Source organism: Asterias amurensis, chromosome 14 (assembly GCF_032118995.1).
Source record: "Asterias amurensis chromosome 14, ASM3211899v1".
In the NCBI taxonomy this organism is placed as follows: Eukaryota; Metazoa; Echinodermata; class Asteroidea; order Forcipulatida; family Asteriidae; genus Asterias; species Asterias amurensis.
This window is the reverse complement of record NC_092661.1, coordinates 18,946,727-18,972,278: the sequence shown is the minus strand read 5'-3', so window position 1 is coordinate 18,972,278 and position 25,552 is coordinate 18,946,727. Positions and strand designations below refer to the sequence as shown.

Genomic DNA, 25,552 nt, shown 5'->3' with positions numbered 1-25,552 from the left:
CTAGTGTAAGTAAACAGCCAAAGCAACTCAAAACAGCAGCCATGCCATAAGACTTGAGAGAGATCTGTTCTTCGGATGAATTTACTTGTTAGGATTTCCTTGATAAATGGAGGGAACATAATCGCTTTCCACCCGGCCTCTTGAGGAATCCCACCGGATAATGTTAACATCAGAGGTACTTTTTCCCTCTGACTCTCAGCATCGGCAGTTCACTGAACTGAATTGCCAATTGGAAATAGAAGCACATCGTGATGAAAGTAGACTCACTCTAAAGAAATGTAGACAATGTCGTTGAGCCAGAGAGGCAAGGAGTGCGGTGTGTAATTTGGCATGTACAGATTGGGATTCACAAGATCATCTTGAAATGTAGAAGATAATTGTGGTTTCCTGCACAGATCTGTGAGTTTTTGCTTTGGGCAATTCTTTTAGGGCAAACGTCATCTGACCATGATGATATGACCAGGGTCAGAACACACAGAATTTGGTTGTGACCAGACTTTATGCTGCAGTTTTGTTTGTCACCATATCAGTATCAGGTGACTTGTTGGAAGTTTACTTTGAAAGTTTCTACTTGGTGCTGTGTTATGTGGGATATCAGCAAATATGTTTTGGTTTCGTTCAAAGATGAACTATTTTGATGTTGTTTGCCATTCCTAACTAAGCTTTACAGTTTAAATATGCTGTGTTGTTTCATCTTCTCTTATAATAGCTTGTTCCTCGCTCTGGAAAACAAATCAGTGTATGTGTTTATTTTGTCCACTAGTCTCGAAACTAAACTGAAACCAAACAAATGTTGAAGTATTTACTATATGCCCCATTGCTTGGATACCACACTTGTGAACTATTTGACTTATATACATAATATGTATATTTCTGGTCGAACGTATCAGTCAAAATGGTAAAGCCCAGCCCCATTGGCCTTGCCAACAGGAGTTGTGCCCTGTTTAGTAGTTGCACCCCTGGTATGCCCTAATGAGCTCCAACAATACCACTGCCATGAAGTATTCTGATCTTTTCATTCTCCCCATTGAAAATCCCAACACAATCGATGTCATCAGCCATTCAACAGTGCAGTGGAAAATAGGTACCCCTTGTGGAGAGCTATGCTGAAAGACTTTTTTTTTTAAAGCCCACCTTTGATTGTTGGGCTTTTTTTAAATTGTGGTTTTAAGGGGAAATGGAAAGAGCCAGGGCCATGCACAGTGCATTCTGAATCCAGGGAAGGAGGATTAGCGTGTTGAAAATTAGACTTGCAAATGATATTCACTGCGATGGATTTGTAAAGGCATGGCTACTGGGCTGCCATTGTGAACCAAGGACTTAGTTCTACTGCTGTGTTGGAATTTTAAATCCACGATGCACTGTGTGAACATGGAGTGAAGTGGTTTGCAATGGGGTGTGTGGGAGGGCTGTTGTGTTAGGTTGTGATTGGTATGCCTCAAATGAAGCATCCTGCCAGAAAGCTAGAGATTAATATGCCACACCCAAAAAAGCTAATTGACTTTGTGTCTGAGAACCCACCCCCCACCCCCCCCCCCAAAAAAAAAAATAATAATAATAATGTAAACGACGGCGATTCCAGTTTGGTAGAAAATAGCTTCAAGGTATATTTTTTGACCAACTTCTAAGTTCTAGAATTTAGAAAGTACAGTTGAGCGGGAGTTAGAGGAAATGTGAACACAAAACGCTTGTGTCTGGGTTGTATGTGAAAGTGCATTGTGTATTGACATCAAAGGCATGTATACACAATGTCAGCAGTAAACTCATCAAAATGTTTTTATCTCCAAACAAATTCTCAAAGACTTGCAGTAAAATCTGGCACCATGAATGCTGAATGGTGAACAAATTCAGCATTGATGTTCAATAAAAATGCATTGGTAACAATTGGGGTATAGGGGAAAGACTCAACTTCATTTGTTTCCTTATTTTTCTGTGAAGTCAGGGAAATTCAATTTCAAATGGATTTTCTATTCGCCACAAAATTTGATTAAATACATTGGACAGTGGCCTACCTGCATATTGTATCTCAAAGGCAAAATAAATGATAAATGCAATATTGGGGAACTTGCTGTAAAACCATACAATTTCCTGATGAAGGTTAATTGTTAAGAATTTGTTATTGTTAATTTATTTGATCTTACTTTGAGTTTCTTGTAAAAAAAAAAATACGGATAAATTAGTAAAGGTGTAACTGGCAACTGATGGTTAATATTTTTGTCATCAGTTACACTTACTAAACCCAAAGCAGGGTCAGCATTTTCATTGATTAGCTTCACTGGTTGGTATCAGATACTCACAAATATTGAAAATGTGCATGTGTAATTAGCATGCAATATGTACACCACCCCTAGGGCAGAGATCAATGTGTTTTTGGTTTCCTACTCTGGTACCATTGACCTCCGAGAAGGAAACAAAACCCACCAACCAAAACCTTCTCTGTGAAACTGTCATCTCTTTCACATTTGAAAGAGAAAGGTATATATATTTCTGGTAAACTGCATTATTAACTGAGACAAGCTTATTGCTAAAAGCACACAAGGTCTGGTTGGTTGCGGCCTCCAGGCTCCACATGAATCTGAAGCTTGATGTAGCTGCAAAAGGTTAGCAGTCATAAATAATTTGTGAGACTGTATTATTAGAATTGATCTTAGCTACATGTTTGGTAGATCTCTTAACTGAGTTTTGAATTTACCATTCAGTCAAGCATAACACTCGCTTACTCTATAAAAAGTCTGAGTTCAACACAACTTTTTATTGAAAGAGGTATTCATTCCCCTGCCTTCAAAATGCTGTCAAGATGGTCAAGTCATCAAAATTGTATCAGAAATTCAAGAACCAATTCGAAGAAGTGCAGTGCAGTTGGTGAAGTAAATGAATTATTAAAAAATGCTGCGATGGTTTTTTATGGCTCGTCAAAAAGTTGATGGAATATCTCAGGTGCAGTAACTTTATAGTCGTGCTTAAAGAACTTAATTAAGAGGAAGGACTAAATTAAGATACCTGAGGGGCGGGATGGGTTGAAAGGAAGGGGAGGGGTTAAATAAACTTGGAAAGGAATCATGTGATAATCATACACTGCTTGGATGAGCAAAAACATGATTGGCTGCACACAGGATAATACTGCGGAACCCTTTTCTCAATATTTGTTAATTGGGGTTGCCGCCCTGATTCAAGCAAACTTTGTATTTTAAGTATCGTTACAAACAAAAGATGACAGGCCCTTCCAAAGCAATCTCGTTGGATTCTTGAAAAGTTGATACCAAATAAGCACATGAAGGCATCCACACACTTATTGTAAGTAGATTTGTAACAGATGTGATAATGATATTGACGTACTGGTAATAAGAACATATGGGCGAGTGACTTCATAACGCTTAGCAGCACACTGTTTACATTATGCACACATCGCTGGTATTCCTAAAAATAGGCCTAAGCTAGGATCAATATGCTTCGTGGTGTAATGAATATTGGATTTTCCTGTGTAAGTCTGCAACGCTAAACAATGTGTCATCAGAAAGGCTGGGGAAATTGATTTACATGCTCACGTCTGTTTTAAAATTGAGCTACTGTACACAGAAGCTGACTTCATAATTGAGAGGATTAATTCGGCAACATTTAGTTAATAAATGTTTGTAACATTTAAGTTGTAACATTCATCTATCATTTACAAGAAAGCCATTTAAAGACACTTGGTAGTATTGGAGGGGCCATGGTCGTTACTATAACTTGGAATAAGAGTCTCTTTTTTTTCTCTGGATCTTCATGAAACCTGACAAAAGATAAATAGATAAATTTCTAATGTGATCCCTAATGAGAAAATTGATGTGACACCTCACCCACTTTTGATTGGCAAATAAAATGACTTGTATTATTGCAGTGCACATGTTAAGATGACGAAGCGTGGATGTATACTGAATGACAAAGACAGCGAAAACATGTACAAGCAACTGATTGGTGTGTTGGTTAATCCATGCAAAGAGCCGCATGTTGAAGTCCAGGGGCAGAGGATCTTTGCGAAAATCCTTCAAATCCATGATTCATGAAACAGCTCCACCCCTCTAGATCTCTGTCTGGCCAGGAAGTTGACTGATATAAGAAGTGTAGAGTATCTGAACTTAGAGATCTTGTTCTATGTTTCATCTGGTTTAGATTAGGTTAGCCTTTGCCCTGTCTATCCGTACAGTCCCACCAAAATATCTTTCATTTGCTTAACGAGCTTCGGTGGAGAAAAAGACCAAACGACTTTCAAATATCTTGGGGAAAGTAAAGGGAAAGCGATCACGTAGAACTTGCAGCTGGGTACAGCTTCTCTAGATCCCAGTGGAGGAAATGAATTTACTGTGACTCAATTTCATAGACATTGATCCATTGTAATTATGCCTGGTGCCGAAACCCTGTTACCTTGACGGAATAATAAAGTACAGTCAATCGGCAAACTTGAACTCATGCAGAGAAAACAGCTCTCCCGGTCCTTTTGGAAATATATTCAGTGTTTATGATTCCGCGTGTTCATGAATGCTGAACTTAATCTCATTTACATGTCAGTTTGGAAATGAAATTTCATTTTACTTAAGATCCTGACCTGATGTGAAGGTGCAAGGATAATATCACTCCCTTAAGGACGATGTCGATTGCCGTAACACACATGGCGGGATTAGAAATTGGAAGCTTCGTTTGCCACATTGCCGTTTTTATGGTGGCATCAGCAACGGAGCTGTGATCATTGGGTAATATGATTAAATAACTCTGGCTCAGTCATAGGGAAAATTACGGCTGTTTTGAAAATGTTAAGTGCGGGTAGTTTCTGAAGTGGGCCCATTTGAATGAAGTCCTAGTCTGTTTGACTCCGCAAGACTGCCCAATTTGCATTTTAAAAGAAAAATAAAGCAGTACATTTTGTTTGGAAAATTGAAATGATTGTTCTGTTAACTCTTGTCTGACACATTTTATGAAGAGTCAACAAAATGAATAAAACATTCCAAGGCCAGTTGAGATGATGCTAAATCCAGATCAAATGAACTTGTGGCAAAATATTTTGTTTTTGTGTATAAAATGTAATTGTATACTTGGTCCCTTTTTACTAATGACATGGTATTTTGTCCTCAAAACTGTAATGGGTGATGCTGCTCTTTAAAGGTCATTTTGAGTTCTCCTGTAAAAGTACATGAGGCAAAGTAATAAAAAGGATGTTGCTGTTTTCTAATGGGAAGGTTCCGACTTCCCTCTAGTCATCATCCAAGCAGGTTTGGACCCTTTGTTTGGAGCCTAATTCATTTCTTTTCATCTTTTAAGTTAAATTTCTGCTATAAAAAACAGTCATTTACATTTTGTATATTGCTTTTGCTGGAATGTTTGTGCTTGTAATTAATTTACTCATCCTTGATGTTATACTCTAGTCAATTTATGTTCAAATTTTAATGGATCTCTTGAGGCAGTGCTTTGTTTCTGTTGCATATTTTCTTCTACGTTAATCAGAACCATAATTAAAATTGTTAAAGAGTCATTTGATGCCGATTTTCTGTAATAGCTATATTGGCTTACATACATTTATTTATCCTGTTTGTAAAGTGTGTTCTACTTACAGACAAGCCATATTGAGCTTACATGTATTAGTGTAGTTACATTTCTTTATATTTGGACTTTTCTGAGGGTTCATTAGAAATTATGTTTGATACAACTTTGGTTGGAATTAAATCCACGACCTGCAAAGTTGTAGAGCACTGTGCATACAACTTCCAAACAGTAGCGATTTCATTAACTGGCACAATGAACTTTGTTGGTCAGTGTGGGAAGCCAATTCTACCTGGCCTGGCTTCTGAAAGGTTTTTGTTTGTTCGTCTTGTTTGATGGCTTTGGTGTGTTTGTTTTTCCTAACTAGTATTTCTGATTTTGTTTCTTATTTACAATTGGTATATTTTGTAGCTTGCAATGTATGCAGCTCACATGAGAATTCTGCTGGTTTGGTTAAAATCACCATGTTTTTATGCACTGAGGCAGATTAATAGAGCGGTCTGCATTTTTATATTGACGTCGGCACATGGACTAACAGGCATGGGGATGTAGGCAGGGGAAAATTAAATCTTGAGCGTGGGATATAGGGCAGGTAGTTATCCACATGCGTGTACAGTGTATGTAAGACAGTCCCTCAGGCTTTCTGCTTGCTGTGTTCATGGCATGGGCATCTTCTTTATGATTTCATTTTTAAGTAGTATTGGTGTGTCCTGCAAATTAATAACATGATATACCTAGCAAGTATTTGCCTTTAAACAAATGGGTCCTGTCTTGATACCTTGATATTTAGGATGAATAGCTGATGAATTTAGAGTGCAATTTACAAGAAAGAACAAATATGAACTTTCTCGCTATAGGATCTTGAGTTGTAAGTTTTACATACTGTTTAAAAACCAACAATCATTATATTAACTTACAATGTATACAGGGGCTTATATTTATATTTGAATTGTCTAATGTCCCGCTGGTGTGCCTGAGTTTTCTGCTATAGATTCTTGCGATGGAGAACACTATCTGAAGATTCCAGTGGGATATCTCTTCATCATATAATTATGATACCATCAGACCGTATCAGCCAGATGGCATCAACCCTTACTACTAATTACTTGTATTTAGAAAGTGCGGATCAATCGACAAATGTTCTCTGCATTTCAGCACTTGCCCACCCAGTGCTAACCCCTGCTTGACGGCCGCCTGGCCATGTCGATAAGATCTCAAGAGCTCTTACATTAATATTGATTTTTCTCGGTCCGCTTTGCATCACCACTATCACTGCTTTTCATCAGTGTAGCCACCAAATGCCATTGAAAAGTTGGTATTGCAAAGATCCTTTCGTCCTTTCGTCAACAATAATATCCGTGTTTTGTTTGAGTTTAAGAAATTCCTATTCTCTATTCATTCTGGGGTTGATTAGTGGTTGATAGGGCCAAGCCACTTTGATCCTGTAATCTTCAGTTATTGATTTTTCCAGAAATGTTGTTCAATGAGTTTGTATTGGAGGTGTTGTATGCAGTAAGCACAGTACTGTGGATAGTAAGTTTTCATTGGATGGAGGACCCAGTACAACTATTTGCTAAAAGCTTATTCAAAATGAAGTTGCGATTTTGTATGACTGAAGCCTTTCAGATCAAGCTATAGTATTGTGGAGTCTTGCTTTTACTATGAAAAACTAGTAAAATTGTCTGTTGGAATGTTGAGATTTAAGGTTGGCTTGGATTAATGTGATCTACTTCAACATTAGAATACACAGAAGACATTTTTTCTGACAAATTAAAGAGCTGATATTTTAAAATAAAGCAAAACAATAATCACACAACGGGTGTTATTATAGAAACACAATGTTTATTCAAAATTTTATCGCTGGTTGTTTTATTCACTGGGCCCGTTCACTGCGCACAGTGTTCATAATTGACACCGAATGACTGACAATCTCCGATTCCAATATCAACAATATAAAGCATACCCGTCTTTTTCAATATCCACTTGGAAATCGATGATGTTGACGGGCTCATTGCCAGTCATTGACTGTTTTTTCTTTGCTGGTGTTATACATGACCAGTTAACTACCCGACCCACTGGCCCTCACATTTGATATGATTATGTGTTTCCGCCCCACTGTACCAATCCAAAGGAAGTTGTGTTATTGTTTGAAGGAACAGACCTTGAATCCTGTTAGACGCGTAGCAATGACTTTTTGTTATTCTTCGGTGAACGGTTTGTACACGGATATCATAAACGATTTTTATATCTTGAGCTAAGGGTTTGTTATTATTTTAGGTTACATGTAGTGAATACATCATGCTGGCACGTTTGGCATTTGCTGCTATTCTAACTAGAATACTGTGTGTTGTAGCCATACTGCTTCAGACTAAAGCATACATGTAATTGCGTCCGTGTTTGTGTTTAAAACCATGTCGTAGTAAATTGAGTTGTGCACTATTAACTAATACCAGTCTGTTAAAGTGAAAGTTCAATGTAATAATACGTAGGTGTTTAAGGTTCTAAAAAAACTAGGACAGAGAGTTGCATGTTTTTGACAACCTACGCATCCAGAGACTGACAATATATCTATTTGAATAACCTTTTGATCTAAAAATAAAAACATCTCCTTCGTAAGTAATCATTATGATCCCTTCAATTTAAAATAATGTAATTGTTCACCTCGCCAACAAAAACAAATTAGTATCTTGAAATAACACCATCAGTGGTCTTCATTTTGATCAAGTAAAATAGGAGGAATTATTTGTCAAGCACCAAAGAAGCTTGTAATCCAATGAGGAATAATCCAGTATTATAGTAACGAGGATGGATAGACTTATTGTAGAGCGTGTAGCAAATCAATAAGTTGCAATACAAGCTCGTCTACATTTATTATGAAAGATGACAGCAAGGTTCTGCACAGTAATTAACGTTTCTCTATTATTTAAGGTCGATTGAAGCCAGGTATCTTTTTGCTTGTCGGGAGTATTACAGAAGATATTAAATTAAAGAGAGATTGTGTAATCAATTTGTGGAATTACAGATGATCAATCATCTATGTAGGAATCATCATGTTAATGTACTTGGTGTTAGCATGTCTTACTACAGAATTAATGGAATATGTTCATGGGCTGCAATAAAACCAGTAGAGTCTAGATACATCCCAGTGTACGGTGACAGCACAAATTAAGTTGTTGTCAGTTATCTTCACCTTCATGGCTTTGATGAACATAAATAATCCACCTTTAGAGGCTCTGAGGCAATAAATGAGTTTGACATTGTGATGTTTCAGCCAATCTCATCTATTCTGACAAAGCACGATCAATCTCTTCTAGTCAGATGTCATCTGCCCATTGAAATTGAGCTTTTTATCATCTGCCCTTATTATACATACATGTCGGCCAATTCCTACTGGAAGTCTTCCTACGTAATGAACACAGTCTGCTTACGATTGTCACAACCATGTGCTTGAACAGCATTTTGATTTTCTGAAAGAATTAGAACTGAAATTATTTCAGGTAGCGGTTTTACTGATGGCTACGGGCCCCTATTTTTATGAGTTTCCATGTAAGATGGTTGGTAACCCATGGGGCCTAAGCATAGCTCCGAAGATGTTTACATGCCTACCAGCCTCCCGAGTTGAGTACATGATATGTCCATAATGGCTTCCAGAATCATAGTATGTTGATGTTGCCTAATTCTAACAAATCTCTACGTGTACACTTTACAAATCACTTGGGTTGCATTAATCTTAGGGCTCAAGTCTATGTAAGAAAAATTGTGACATTAAAAGGCTTCAACGATACTTATTTTCTTGTGACTTAAGCATAAAAGATTAATCAGCAAATATCAAGGTTCACTATGGCTCTTTATTACAGAATTAAGAAACTAAAAGGAAAAACCAAATTGTGTCGCATTTGTGTGTGCTTGCATCAAATTCAACCATTTTAAGAAAGCGTTACCAATTTTCTCTGTTCTCTCACATTAAATAGCCTTGGTCCCACTCTTACCCAGTACAGATTATGTTTCTAAATTATAATGGATTGGTGATTGAAATTGGCTGAGTTAATGGGTGAGATTTCCTGAGCTAAGTTTGCCAACTAAATATAAACCGAATTAGTCTGACTGGAGTGTGTGTATTGATGGGCCAAGCTGGGTTGTGTGTCTATCACCACTGTCTGGGCGCAGACCCTTTCTCTGAGACATCACATGGTTACTGGGTGTGCAGTTGGTTGGAGTTGTGCTGTGAAATTTTTGCCCTTATATGGGCATAGAGTTTGGTCCTTAATTTGGCTGGAAGGATTTTTGGTTTCACAAGAATGTGTAGTCTGATAGGTTCTTGTCTTGGCCTTCTAGAGGTATAATGTGGTAGAGTCATTAACAAACTGGTCATGAAAGTCATTTTGAAACATATTTTTTAAGGATCTTGTGGGGTGGTTACACTGAAGTGCTTTTGTTTTTAACAACTCTGGTTTGATGCATACACATGTACAACGTAAGTGTAGCCCAACTTGTGGAAAACAATTAGGCAAAGCAAAGGAAATATTGAAGTGGTAATTTTCCAAAAATAATGTTCTTATTATTGTGTTCCAGAGAAACTTTAAATGAAAAAAGACAATTGTGCTCCATCAATCCATTCTATTTCTTTGAAATGTAAACACTTAAACACTAAGGTTTTGATAATTTATAATGAAACCCACAAAATATATCTTGAACTACCCATTTAATAGGAGTAAATTAATTAAAGTCTAAGCCTTACACCGACCAGACAGTGTTGTATTCGGCAGTCATTCATTCCTCTGTGGAAGCCACTGACAACCTCCGTGAGGATCTAGATGCAGAAAATTAGCCTTATGAATATTTAAAGATTATTTATGGCTATCGAAGGCAAGTGTGACAGTAGGCATACTGTACAGCTCATCGGCCAAATGTCATTTAAGAAATGCATTTCATTTCAGTTGTAATAATTACGTTGGTGTAGGAAGTGAGCGGGCTGCATAGAGAGTATCTTCAGAATCTTTATAATTACTGCTGGAGAATTTCAGTTGCTTGCGAGTAATTATGACATACATGTAATCAAGGCTCAATATTCACTGTCTATGTGTGAGGAATGTATTCCTTGTCACACAAAATGAAGGTCGCAACAGCGTTGAGATTCCATTGATCTGAATGCTGTTGACACTTAGTAGATTCTTCATTTGGTGTGTAACACTTTTGAGTGCACCTACAAAAAAACTTAAAGAAGCGTAGTTTTACTTTTTTTTTTAAGCTCAAGATTTAAGGTCCACATTAATCCTCAAGTAGTCAACATCACATACAAATATTATCCCAAAGCAACTTCAGAATAATGCACACAGAATTATACAATATGAACAGTCTCCCTCCCCCATACATGTTTTAGGCAGGACATTAAAACAATATTGTTGTAACCCCATGCTAGTGTTTTTTAGCAGTTAGAAGCACTTATTTTCTATCTTCCATGCCTGCTGAAAGGTGAACACACACACCATGTGCTCTTTCCACCGTGTTTACAAACCCAAGATCACCAAGCCCTATTTTGTGTTCTGGTCACGGTGCCTTCCGTTATTTATCATAGTTTTCCATGCTCTGTTGACTCGCATTGTTCAAATACAATTTTATAACTGGGGTTTAATCTCATAGAGTAAATATCGCCTGCTTGATAAGTTATTAATGTCAATAACTAGCGCAGGTATGGATGTACAGTGATGTTGGGCTGCTTGCACAGAAGTACTACTACATGCATTTCAAGTGGGCTTCTTTGAAGGGATGATATTGTACAAAACCAACATTGATTTCAAATCTATCAGATTTGTACTCAAGTAAGATAATTTTGATGTTTTCACGATTTGTTCAAAACTAACGATCGGTTTGAATGTAGCCTAAATACCTCTGTTGGGCATTTACTTTCAAGAAACAGGTATTCAAGACATGTGTAGTTGATGTTGTTGATAGGATTTTCTGCTGGTAATTCTTATGGAGAGAACTGCTTAATTAAAGCCACATCTGGAAAATTCTGGAGTTCCAGATCATTGATTCCTCTTTAAAACATACAGATAGGGCCGCATGTTTTAATACAGACATAAAAAAAAACCCAGAAATTGCCATTGCATGGTTTTATGACTGCCACAGAAATGTAAGGGTAAGTTCTTTTGAAGGCAGTAAACATCAGCTGTCTGTCAATACACATACTTAATATGAATCAAGATTCAAGGCATGCTATCGTCAACATAATTGGTGAAGGATTCAATCTTTCATTAATATGTGTGTGTTCTATTTGTGAATCTATTGCTTATATGACAAAAACTATCACTTAAAATGTTCTAAGGAGGTACCTACTTCACTTTGTGACTCAGTTTCATGACTCGGAAAATATTAAAGCAAAGTGTCTGTTTGATGTTTGTTTGTTGAGGATGGTGTAGACTTGCTTTTAAGAATGCCAATGGCTAAGGTTTCAATGTTTAGACAACATGTACAAATTTGTCTGTAATAGAGCATGGAGGTAATGGTCAGGTAGGAATGTTTGAGTTTGAGTAACTTTGTAGGCTTGAATACAAAAAAATAGTGTCATGGGGGTGTGTGTGTGCTAGGTATAAATGTTTGGGATCAATGTAATTTTGGAACTGACAAATTTCTTGCCGGATGCGACTCAACTGAAACCTTTTTCATCTGTGTACAGCACAGAAATTATTTGTATAAAATTAGCAGACACTGCAACAGCTTGAGGTAAATTGAGTTGACACTGCCTTGAGAAACCCCCTTTATACTATTCAAGGAGACAACATTTGGAATAAACAGAAATTTTAAACCTCTTTACCAGGCTATGTAAATTTTGATTGTGTTTACTTTGTACTTCAGGCTACATAGCCATACTGCCAAACAAGGGCAAAGTAAACATGGGAGTGCAAACACTCCACAACGTTGGAGTTCCTGTGCCACTACACAGCAAAATGCTGTCACACTGACTGTTAACATTATGTACTTGTACCCAACACTAAGAGTCTGGGTATGACGGACTGCTTGTTGTTTGATACAGGGTCAAAAGGGGCGCAGCTACCCTCCTCTGATACAACTTGTTGTGTCACTTTTGGGTTGGTGTTAAGTTCGTTCTCAGTGTGTTTGAGTGGAGTGTTTTTTGATTACTGTATCAAGGTTATTCATGTTGATATGATTGTACACGCTTTAACAAGTATCTTTGAAAAGTAATATTGATATCACTCCAGTTATTAGCATAATGATTTTTATCATTGGATTTCAAGTGTTGACTTAAGTAACCTCAAGAGGGCAGTGTTTAAGTACTTTGGGATTTTTGTAATCATCTCAACGATTTTCCAATGAATTGCTGTAATCATATTTTCCAAATATTTCTTGGTTTTTTTGTTATCGGTGCACTTATCGAATTAACCTACATGTGGAAAGTGACATTATAAACTAAAGCCAATAATAAACCATACGTGAAACTAACTGGGGTTGAATTGAACAAAGAAAGCAAAGTAGACTTTGTTTATAAGTACTCATGTTCGCTCATTCCTTTTTTTTCTGTGTTCAGAAATAAACAAAGTACGCAAGAGTATGTACAACTTCACCCCTGAGACACAGCCCCTCATGCTTCCAGACCCCAATGGCGCGACGACTACACTCTCAGAAAAGCTGTTTGTTCCAGTAAAAACCTACCCAGACGTAAGTATTAACACAAGGCAATGTTTGTAACCTCACTGGTAATATTTCCCATTTGAAAGGAAAGATTTTCATAACAATTATTTTTGATAAGTGATTTCTCTCTGTCCTTTGTTGATAACAGATAGAATCAATATATTTTGTATGTTCTAATATTTTGAGGACTTATTTCATGGTGAGCATTCAGACATGCCGTAGAGCTAGATGTTTGAAATATATGTTCACTTCTCTAAACCAACGCTTGTCCGCATGCGATACACCATGCACAGTGACTTGCTTGAGTTGCAATGAACTCCAGATAATATAAGCACATAGATCTATCCTAAAGTGTATCTTAATGAATATGATGATAAAAGAAGACTTCAAGTTGGGCAGTGTGAATGTGTCGGAAATTCTGACTGAGTTCCCGTCCAGTTGAAGTACTCAAGGACTTGATTCTCAAGGCACTCGTTGTCACCTCTATCAGGGTTGGGTTTACAAGCCCTTGACGTTGGTGCTGTTTGGCGTAGCTCGCTACTATGGAGGGGGTAGCAAGGCGTGATTTGCATTGTGGGATGAAACCACAGGCAGATCAGACTACTGATTATAAATGCAAATTCCTCGTGTGTGCATGTTTTGGACAGGAAAGTCACCCCAGATTGCATCTCAATTATTAATTAAAATGATAGACATCCAATCTGTCCAATTGAAAACAGAATGTCAACATTTTTCATTCTTCCCTTACAAGCAATTTGATAAATATTACCATTTATGTGCGTAATAATTTTCATGTGTATGTGCAGACTGGATAAGATGTTCTTGAAATACATGTAAAAAAAAAAAAAAAAAGGCCTACAAGATAAGAAAAAGCTGCAGGGATATACACACAGAACATTTAGTAGGCTGTCTTAAAATGTTTAAAAAAAATCAAAAAAAAATCAGAGTGTAATGAATAAGTTGCTTTTTGTTGCAAACCATTTTTTCCCAGATTCCACACATTCCCCCTTTTTAATTTTAAGAAAGAAAGTGCAGTTTATGCGGAGTAAGTTTGCAGTTACACCAAATAAAGCTAACAAATCTCTTATTGTCTTTGGTGAGTTCCACCAGCAATAGGGAGAAGTTTGACCAGAGGACTGGACAACAAGAGTATACTTGTCAAAACATTGGTACAAACTGGCTGATTCTTAAAGCCCCACTACTGTGATTTATCACATGGTATTACCACAAACCTACTCTTAGTTTATTTCCACCATGCATAGCTGCTCATTTAACTTCAAATGCAGATTCACCCAGGCGTCTGACACCAGAATTTTTGGAATGACATTGACAATTGCTAATCCCTTATAGTTTATGCATCCATAGATGGTCTTCAAGTAGTTGATTAGTTTCCATGTAGATAGCAACTCCTACAATAACAGAACCAAACCCTGATCATGGTAGAGCCCTGATGAGTTCATGTGCACTTTGCCTGGATTATATATGAACCTAACTTCCCTGCTGAACACAAAATGTCTCTTGCACTGTTAAACATTCAGTCCGCTCATCATTCTAGAAAACGGCATTTATTACATTACTATTTCCCTCTCGGTGCAGACTGCAAGCGTTATTTCTGTGTCATTTTCCCCCAGGGCAGTTGACTTTGGGGGTGTTCACAGCAGATTTTCTGGGAGCAATCCTATTACATTTTCGCGGTGGAAGAAAAGTTCATGAAGAAGGAGTGGTGATTAATTTTCAGATTGAATTATTTTAATCGCAGCTTGATATTAACCATCTGAAGTCGTTTTTATTAACAATTATTGGAAAAGGAAAAAAAAAATAGGTTACTAATGGAGAGCATTGAAATCACCTGAAACAGTTGACTTTATTTGTTTGAATCTGTCTGGTAATGAAACCATAAGTGACCAGGAGTGGATTTCACAAAGAATTAGGACCAGTCTTATCTCGAGTTAGGACCAGTTACTCGTCCTAACTTAGGACTAACCATGCAATTTGTATATCTCCTAGGACTAGTCCTAAGTTAGGACTAGTCCTAACCCTTTGTGAAATAGACCCCAGCACTGTAACCTCGTTGGATTGATCATCATAATGAAACTACAACCCCAAGCTGCTTAAGTTAGTGCTAAGGGGTTAATCCAACACACTGCTGACTCAGCTCTCTCACTCTCTCATTTATCCTTTTGGGTTAAGCGGAGCACCTGTGTATATTGAAACGTTGAAGAAATGCTCATTTTAAGCTGAGGAGGTAAATCCAACTCAAAAAGAGTTGGGGGAAAGAGTGACCTAATAAAATAGGGACTGAAAACCCAGTCCTTATGACAGGCCCCATCTAACAGTGGATTCAAACCGTGGACCGTAAAAAAAATTAGGGGGGGGGGGGGTGGTTCAACCAGTTTGACTTCTGATATTCAAACTTGTTAAGGTTGGTATGAGTGATTAATATGCAATTTCCAAAAGCTTTGGAACAAATCAATAGACTGAAAGGCTATCCAAACTGTCTGGGAGATTTCAGCTGCATTTAAATCCCCTGAAAGCAAAATATTTAACCCACTTTACAAGGAAGACCTACAAGAAAATTTTAAAAAGAAGAAGAATAAATTCTGAAGTGTTCCTGATGTAGAGATACTTACTTGATAATAGTGTAATGCACGTGTAAAGGTTGTTGAGTTATATTTTGAATCCCCGGAGGTACCATTGCTAATGTACACGTATCCTTACTCCTTACATCCCGCTCCAATCTCATTTGGCAATGATGTCTACCTTGGGAACAAAAAAAGACGTTTTCAAATGCACTTTAGGCCCTCGCTAAAATTAAGTGTGTGCTTTTGCTTACCAACACCTCACTTACTTTCTCTGTCATTGCTCATATAAATTGCCATGTATTTGAACATGTGTCGCCCTAAATGCGTCTCTGCGTAAAATGGCAATGGAGATAGACTCTGCAGTATATAGCTCCCGTGGGAATAGCTTGGCCACATGTGAGGGTTCTGAAATGATCGGATCAGCGAGCTTGTGTTAAACCTCGTCTAAGTATGAATTTTAATAATTTGCTAGGGTTAAAAAAGCTTTGAATATTTAAAGCATTTAAGCACAACTTCTGCATACAGAATGAACTGGCGCAGTTGTTGTTGCCTCCTACCCCATGATTAGCCTTGGCAATGAGATTGTATCAGAATGAGGCTGTATCTGAGTTTATTGAACCTTATAATCCAAAAAGTTAATTGGCATAAACAAATTACATTTTACATATATAATCTTCTGTTCAATTTTGATGGATTAAGAGTATGCACACAATTGGTGAATTCTATATGAAATCCAAAGGCCACTGTTTTCCCCCTATTTTATTTAATTTGTTTATTTAAGAAAATATGAATTTGAATTGAAACATTAGATGGGGACCTGTGTTTACTTATGCTTTGGGTTGTTTAAAGTCATAATGTATAACATTTTGCTGAGATTTGTAATGCCACCTTAGCAGATCTGCCCTTTAGCCAGTAGATCTTACCTGGAGGCAGCCATTGTTTTTTACTCCCCTTTGAATAGATTAACACCAAACTGAGGCTGAAAGAAAAGAATATTCTGGTCCCATTTTGTGTAGTGTCAACCTTGAGAACAAGATCAATAGTTTCTTTCACATAAACTGAAAAATAAGATGACTGCAGACTGTTCCAGTGTTGTTTAGAAAAGACAATATTTTAGCATGTATTTAAATATCTTATAGAATTATTCAGAAGGGTGTTCAACTCCCTTTTCCTTGTAAGTGGTGCTTCAAGTGAAAGTTGCGCTGCATCTGAGCACTGTGTTGTATGGAAAATGTAAATGACGGGGTAAAAAGCTGGTTGTTTTGAATCCAAGATGATTCTGTAGCATGGTGGAGATCAGCTTTGATCAATAATTTAAGACATTCAAGTGTGTGAAACCGGGAGGCTGAATTGGCCTCGCTTCCTTCCTGGAGGAAAGGTGTCAGGGCAGGAAAGACTGAAGCATGTGTCTACGACTCCAATAGCACGCTGTTAGCACAAACAAGCTTAGCTAATAACATTAAAGGGGTGGTACCATCCAGTTTGCACCAATGCACAAGGGAATTGAGGCCTGATACACAAAATCAAACGGCAACTTAAAATTCTTTAATTAAACATACACCGTATTTCAATTCAGCTAAGGGAGTGTGTCAACATCCTTTTTGCTTTTTTGAAGTCTTGAGTTAAAACTAAACAGAAGCCACAGAGGTCTTGACCTCCAAGACCCTGGTCTTGGCCTTGGTGCCCTGTCATGAGCTTCCCATGGGCTTTAAGATTTTGTAAAGAACCTTTGCAGAATAAAAATAGCCGTGCCATCTCACGATTAAATTCTATATGAAGTCATTTGATCTGTAGAATCTGGTGAATTAATAAAATCATTATGTTCATGTAAACATGTGCAATCTTATTGAATAAAATTAAACAAAAACACAATTACTTACAAGAAAGAAACCCATAGAAATATCCCCCTTCAAATTGCCAAAAAATGAATGAGATTGCCAGGAGGTCGAACTGAGTAACCTTGGAGCGGGTAGCAGCATCTCTTATCCCTGTGAGATGTTATTCATTTATCAGCCACTGATTGTCCACTCTGTTTTTATTGCTTGAATTCCTTTCAATTCCTGTGAGTACAATGAACTTGACCTTGGCTCATTGTTTTCTTTAATAAACTGCAGTCAAATGCCATCTATGAACTTTAAATATGACATAATTGATGTCGTCCTGGCTAGATGACTGTGAGAAGATCTCTCTTTGATCATTCGTTATCAAACAGTCTTTACAGACAGTCAAGCACTTGGGGAGCTAGCTTCTAGGGAAGACTAAATTGGTTGCATTTTGACATGAAGCTGATGCGATCGTCAATATCATGGTAACTCAAAACCCGTTCAGTCAGTCTCTGATGACGTTAGTTTACCTGTTATATTCCAAGTGTCACTTTGCATACAAGATACCGAATCCAGGAAACTTGAAGGGGGAAAAAAGAGGGATTTGAGAAAAAGAAGACTTATTGTTGTAGAACAGGTTCAATTTGGTCCTCGGATTTTAGCAGTAAGTTATGAAACTTATCATAAGTTAGCATATAAAGGTTCCTCTCAGTGGAGTGGGTAATTGTGCAGAGAGGTAATCATGAATCCACAAAATGGCTCAAGATGAATTGTAGTAATTTGCTTTATTAACATTCATCTTGTGGCCAAAATACCAAGTTGCAAGGATTTTACATTGACTGTCTAGGCAATTTCATTAATTTGGTTCAAATACAAAAAGAAGGAAGATAAAAAAATACAATCAAAGGCAGAAATTTGTAAAGAAAAATGTCTCCAGATGATTAAGTAGCAGTCCCACCTTTATTTAAAGGATTCGGTTTGGAAAGCGGCGAGGGTAATTACCAACCTTGTACGAGATCAAAGAAAGGAATACTTCAGTATGTGGTTGTCAAATAACTTGAATCAGTGTAATATCATAATGTAAAAATTAACCTTTAAAGGGAAGGTACACCTTTGGTTATTGTCAAAGACCATTCTTCTCACTTGGTGTATCCCAACATAAGCATAAAATAACAAGCCTGAAAATTTGGGCTCAATCGGTCATCGAAGTTGCGAGAAATGATGAAACAAAAAACACCCTTGTTAGACGAATTTGTGTGCTTTAGATAGGAATAAAAAACTTCTAGCTAGAAGTCTTTTATTATTTTAGTGAGAAAATACCTCTTTCTCAAAAACTATGTTACTTCAGAGGGATTCGTTTTCCACAATGTTTTATACTATCAACTGCTCTCCAATAATCTTTACCAAGTCAGTTTTTAAGTTTATATTTGTTTTGAGTAATTACCAAACGTGTACCTGCCCTTTAAAAGCATTTTATACATACAGACATGCACATCAAGCATATAGGCCTAGTACATGAGACTGACTTTGAAACTTGGGCTGTCAACATCAAGTTACAACTGTTCCATTACTTGATGTTATATTGCCAGTACCAACGGGTCATGTACATGCTCTATGTATTGTTAATCCAGATGTTATTTCATATTCAGAGTTCAGAATTCACATCACAGACTCCAGGAATGAAAAATAAATTGAAAAAGCATATGGATAAAGTAGCATGGGCAGCTTGTCCTTTGGCTTTGTGAAATGAATTTATTATTAAATTAAAGGGCAAAGTCTTTTGTTGAACAAACTGTTCCTGTAAGTCCTTTCTCTATTATTATACCCGTACTGATCGATTAGCTTTGAATTGTTGTAAATCGTGCTTGATCAGATGTAGAATGTGCATGATTACATTAATGTATAATAAGGGCAATGGGGATAAATAAAATACAGCATAATTATGTAAGCAGGTCTCTGGTTACAGTCACATTCATACACATTTTAACTTTGTCGGGTTTGCTGTTTCCAGCCTGTAAAAGCACAGTGCTGATGTTTAAAGGGACCAGACTATGTGTGTGATTTCCCCATTTACTTAAGTGAAACCATGTGATGTATACTATAAACACAGGAGCATCAAGCACAGCATACCAGTGCGTCTCTTCCGTAACTCCTAGCATTTGAAGAGATCCCAAGTCTCTGTTTTGATCATTACCCTAACTGGACTCTCAAGCAGAGAGCTTAATCAGCTTAACTGCATCAGCTCACAAGCCATGCCTGTATATAAAACATTAGTATCATGAATCAATCTGATGATATATGGGCTCCATTGACTGCCCTGAATAAATTATGTCATTTAACTCAAGATACAGTTCTGTCACATCAATATCTTTAAAATATACAATTTGGGGGCAATGTGATTAAGCCTGACTTCAATTTAAATATCATTACAATTTACTTTACATACCAGAGTTTACTTTCAAAGAAATCTATATAATAAAAAAAATTGAAATCTGTCGTTGACATTGTGAAGATAACAGTTATGATTAAATGCACAAGAATCACCACAAGATGAAGTCCAAAGGAACCTGTATGTCTAATTTGGGTTTTAATTAGCATTCAAGTATGACCGTATTCACCATGCCTTACAACCGTTGACACGTTTCATGATAGCCAAGAACCAGTCATCCTGCAAGTGTTTTGTGGATTACAATATGTTTGTTTGATTGGGTCACAGCAGATATGAAGTCCATTTTGTCTAAGTCATTCACAAACACCTGAATGAGGAATGAAGAAGATGGTGCACCTAACTTATTCCCCATGGTTTAACCTACTTCACGAAAGAACTGTATCTTCTGATAATGTGATTATGTTCCTTCTCAACAAACTGGGCAAGACGATAATGGTCCTTCTTAAGATACTTAGAGGGGGGGGGGGGGGTAGAATGGTTACTTCTTAATGAAACTGGGTGCGAATGATCCTTCTCAAGAAACTGGGCATGAATGGTCCTTCTTAAGAAACTGGGCAAGAATAATCTTTCTTAGAAAACTGAGTGAGACAGTTCATTTACCAACAAAGCCCAATTGTGACCACAGATTGGTCAACTCTCCTTCTAAATAAAATACATTATAATACAGCGGGTTTAGTAGGCACCCCCTGCTGAAATCCTCCAAATGAATTACATTCCATGCCCATTCCTTACATTCCAATAGAGGGGGCTAAAGCAATGCCATATGGACAGCTGCCTACTGTGATAGTCAAAAGAAAGCTAAAGACTTGTGACCTATAGAAATTATAGAAATATATCTGTTCAGTGATGACAGACCAGGAGATAATTATTTGATTTGAATGCAGGCCACTACAGATTTAGTGGCATTTCAAAAATATTTTGACATTTCCCACGAAAGCTGTTACGTGACTCAAAGAGTTATATAGTTAGTGAACCTTCGTTGCCAGGGAACTAAATTCTTGTCTTATATGTAGAACAAATAGTTACATACAAAAAGTTGTCAAGAGTTTGTCTTGTTGAAACGTTCTATACAACTTGATGTTTATTTCCAAGCCTTAGATGTCACAATTTTTATAAGTATAGATAGGCTTACAAGTGTTGTTTTCTTCATTTGCCGTTGGTATCAATTGTGCATCTGCAGTAGGCCCTACTACTTTTGCAATTTAAGTACAACAAATATGTTGTCCTATAGTATAACCATAACCGGTTCAATTTGTAGTGCTTTTAGTTGGTTAGGCCTTAAGAGCTTATTAGGCCTAAATCATGGGTTGACAACGTTCAGACCATGCTCAAACAGTCCACTCTAAAACTTTACTCTTAGTCTTAAACTCTAGAAATTCCCGATTTAAGTTAAAAGATGGCATCACTGTACCTTAGCGGTTCCAACCAATATCTATTTATCTGAAGCGACACACAGGTTTCCTTATAGATACAAGAACATAATAGATGTTCACTTTTTGACTTCAAAGATTCTGACTTGTTTACGCTATACTGCTCAATGGGGCATACTCAGCAAGTGCCCTTAAAAGCATCCATTGAGATAGAAGAATTGTAAAGCTCTGATTCAGTAAATTATTGTCATAATCAGGGCTGTGATTTCATCTGGTGGCAAAGTCTTTTCACTGTGGAGAAAGTGATTATGTAATGCGACCCCCAAGGGGTTGCAGGAGATGTATATTCAGTGAGTGTTTGAAACCTGTTTAGAAAAGTCACCTGTCCTTTAGATGTTTTCTTAGCTATTGTGAAGATTGTGCATTGATTGGGTTCCTCAAGGTTTCATCCAGGGCCCAGTTGTTGGCCTTGTTGGCCATTGGTTAATTGTCTTGATTCAGCTGTACATTCCAGACACTAGCATCAAAACTCTTTCATGGAATATTTTTTGAGGAAAAACAACCCACTTACTTTGGCAGGGGGTTGTCGAAATGGGCGGGGTGGGGTTGCTCTCAGTCCAGTCAGCTTGCCCCTCCTCCTTTATTACCAACAATAGTTCAAATACTTAGGATTATTATTAAAACTTTGGTTTTGTACTATTAAAAGCTTGCACCAGAGAAGAGAAAGTGATATAGATTTCAATCTGTATGTAACCAAGCACACTGATTGTACAGTAAGTAGCAAAACCATTCCCAATGGGAAATGTGTCCTTCTGAAATACTGTTGAAGTTGATGAAAATTGTAACGTTTGAAGACCTCCATTACAGTTGTTTATTTTGATTGCCTCATGAATTTGAAATAGGCACAAGTATGGAATTTCACAACAACCTGACACAACATCCTTGAGTTTTTGGTGTGTTCATAACAAAGGAATCACCTAATATGATGACATTTTCCACAGGTTGATTGGATACCTCCATGATTGGATGATGTGTTTTAGGGAAATGAGGGGGGACAGAAATGAATTTACTCTTTCAAATCAAAACAAAACACAACATAGACCTTTAACAAAAGAAGCATGACTTGTTTTCCACTAGGCTAGTGACACAACATTCAGGAACATGCACTCTTAGAGTTAACTCCCTTAACCCTATGACAACAATGTTGAATGACACATATCCCAGACCTTAAGGTGTTATAACACGCAATAAGATAATTGCTAATTATAATCCTTACACAGCATGGTTCACATTCAAATTGTCTCTGGCACTGTTTGTACTACTCACAGTCCCAGTTAATCACTCTTTAAAGGGTTTAGGTATGCCATGGGGAATTTTGACATAATTATTATGCAGTTAACTTCATCAAGGGATTTCAGGAATCTCAGGAAATTATGCGTAAACATGCTTTAAATGGTGTATTGTTGTTAAACAAACTAGTTTGTTTTATTTGCGATGTATAACATACATAGGCCTATATTTTTAGTTTAAATGGTTCGAGAAACATTTCTTTTGACTGTTATTCTCTTTATTTGATTAAGTGCTATGTGGCTGATCTGCATTTCATATTGGACTGTCAAAATACACAGGAATAACAATATATTTATTGGAGCTTTTTCTCATGAGTGTGCCAATTTTCATAAATTCTTCTGAGTCTGCCAGCATCATCATAAACTTGTCCCCTCTAGCTATGGAACTCCAATTCAGTCCACAGCTTTTCCTGTAACATGTTTCCTCCTTCTAGGTCAGATTAATAAGTGGGTGTTGCCTCCATACCTTTGACCCTCGGAGGTCAAATGTCAGACTGCACTTGCCTGCAGGGTCCCAATGCCTGACGTTACCTTGAAGAAATTGCTTTCACAGCTACAGGATCTCATGGTTTGGGCTTCGGTATTGATTTGATTTGCTGCCCAAGAAAAATAGCTGGTGTTACTTTTTCGCTCTTAATTGGCAATCAATTCCATAATGAAGTTAACCTTTTACACCAAAATGAATAAGTTGATTTTTTCCTGGTTAAGTTTGGTTTAATACAATCAGAGACCTAAGGTTTGGGCCACATTGGTTAAGTTGCTTTATGTAACAAATAATACCATTGTCCAATAGTTAGATATCCTAAAATTTGATTTGCAAATTTGGTCAATAAATAAATTGAATACTAACACTTGAACCAATCTATTCGATGTGTAAAGCTAGAAAGGAAAATTCAGTAAAACCATTTTCTCTAGACTTGATTTAACCAATTTAATTTACCTACACAGACCAAAGTGAAAGAAAAGCCACCTCTGTATTCAAAGTCTCAAAGAGTTATTTTGAAAATAAACACATTCTCTATAGGACTTATGTTTTTTTCCCTTGAAAATCTAAAAGTTCCTCAATCCTACTTTAATTAATCGTGATGAAATTTACTTAAAGGCCCTTGGCAGTAGTTCATTTTCCAAAAGCGGCCCGTAACTTTGGCAGACTGTTTCCACGGGCATCGGGGACAGTACACACCATCTCTCACCATTTTTACAAAATATTTTAAATACTTCCTTATATTAATGCCACCCTAGTTTTGCTCTTTCTATTGTACAGTCCTTTCATAGATGAAAGATGCACTGTATATTTCCCTGTATTCCAGGAGTTTGTGTGTGATAGATAACAAATATGTTTTAAAGCAAATTTGATGGCTGATGCTTAGCTAAAACATTACGCTATATGCATAGTTAGAATACTGCCTCGGGTTAGTATAGGGTTAGATATGGGCCGTGCATATAGGTCAATATCGCTCTCGGTGTTATGGATTGACCAATCAGACGAAAGGATTCAAGATAACTTGAAAGTGGTTGTTTTAAGGGCATTGATAAATCTTTACTTTTTAAAAGCAGGCAACCGTAAACATTCTTTCTGGTATTGAATTGTACAATATCCAGATCTTTTTGGGTTATTATTTGCGTGCATATATGGAGAGTTTGATGACATTGACAATAGTAAATTATGAAATCATGCAGAACTGGTTGTCGGAAACTGAACTTGATTCAGTCAAGTAGAATCTCAATTTCAATAGATCCAAACATTCCTCAAATATTTAACCCATACAGAACCATTTTTCTGCCCTGGCTGGCTGCCATATCAGTTCCATTTTATGATAACCTTAGAGGAACCCTTTGATCAACTTTCTGTTTTCTGTCAACAGCGTAGAAATTTCTGGAGTTTCTGTGGGCTTTTTATTGATAACCAGTGATCCTGAAAGTGCATCCATGAGTTGGGTGAAATTTGGATATATTGAATGAGTGCATACTGCATATTACCCCACTGTATGAACTGACTCACTTAATAGTGGACAGAAAATATTCAATTTGGAGCTGCAGTTTAATTTATAAGTTCGCATTGATTGTTTGACACAATACTAAAAAATACCCCAGGCACCAATAAATGATAGTAAATTAAAATCAGGAAAGAAAAAATGTATGTAAAGTATATTATGTTAGTGATTGCTGATCTATTTTGTTTTTCCCCTACCTATGACATTTAACTGCCAATTTCTCATCTTAACCTGTAGTTGTCATCATGCGAAGCCCTTGATTAAAACTGAGCCAAGACAAAGCTTATTTCACAAAATCACTGGGCACAGACCAATCTGTAAATCTGAAATGTTGGCTGTCGAACAGCTTTTTCAACCTTAATTACTTGGCTTGTCACTTAATTGTCAAATCTTGTCTGCTTTCTATGCTTTGTTAGTTTAGAAAACTTTGCAGGAAATAGTTTAACAATTGCAGACAATGCCAAGATTTGGTTGTTAATGCTTTTATTTTTGCATTGTAATGAAGCTTGAGTTTAGTGAGATTACAACAACTACCCCTCAGTTTTATGAAGATTTGTTAAGATGCACCTTGCAAGATTTGATTCACAGGGTGTACAAGTCAACATACAGAAAATATTGACTGGTTAGAAAACAGATATTTGGATTAGGTTCTATGCTTGCATGGAACAGTGTTTGCCTAAAAAGTGAAGAAAGAAAAAGTCTGAAAAACCTTTGGCATGGTGCTTGTATTCATGACTTCAATTAGGGAAATTTACCAATTTTATTTGGCTGTAAATCAACAAAGCCGGATTAGGCCACATGTCTTTCTATCCTTAATATAAACA

At 37.0% G+C, this 25,552-nt stretch overlaps 1 protein-coding gene across 5 annotated transcripts in view; it reads left to right on the top strand.

The window, feature by feature from the left end:
• The window catches only part of LOC139947611 (KH domain-containing RNA-binding protein QKI-like), a 65,203-nt gene that overhangs the window by 7,852 nt on the left and 31,799 nt on the right, over positions 1 to 25,552 (top strand). For all 5 annotated transcript variants that reach the window (XM_071945563.1, XM_071945562.1, XM_071945559.1 and 2 more), the window contains exon 2: positions 13,058 to 13,188. In XM_071945563.1, coding sequence (XP_071801664.1) covers positions 13,058 to 13,188 — 131 coding nt within the window. The remainder of the gene's footprint in view (positions 1 to 13,057; positions 13,189 to 25,552) is intronic.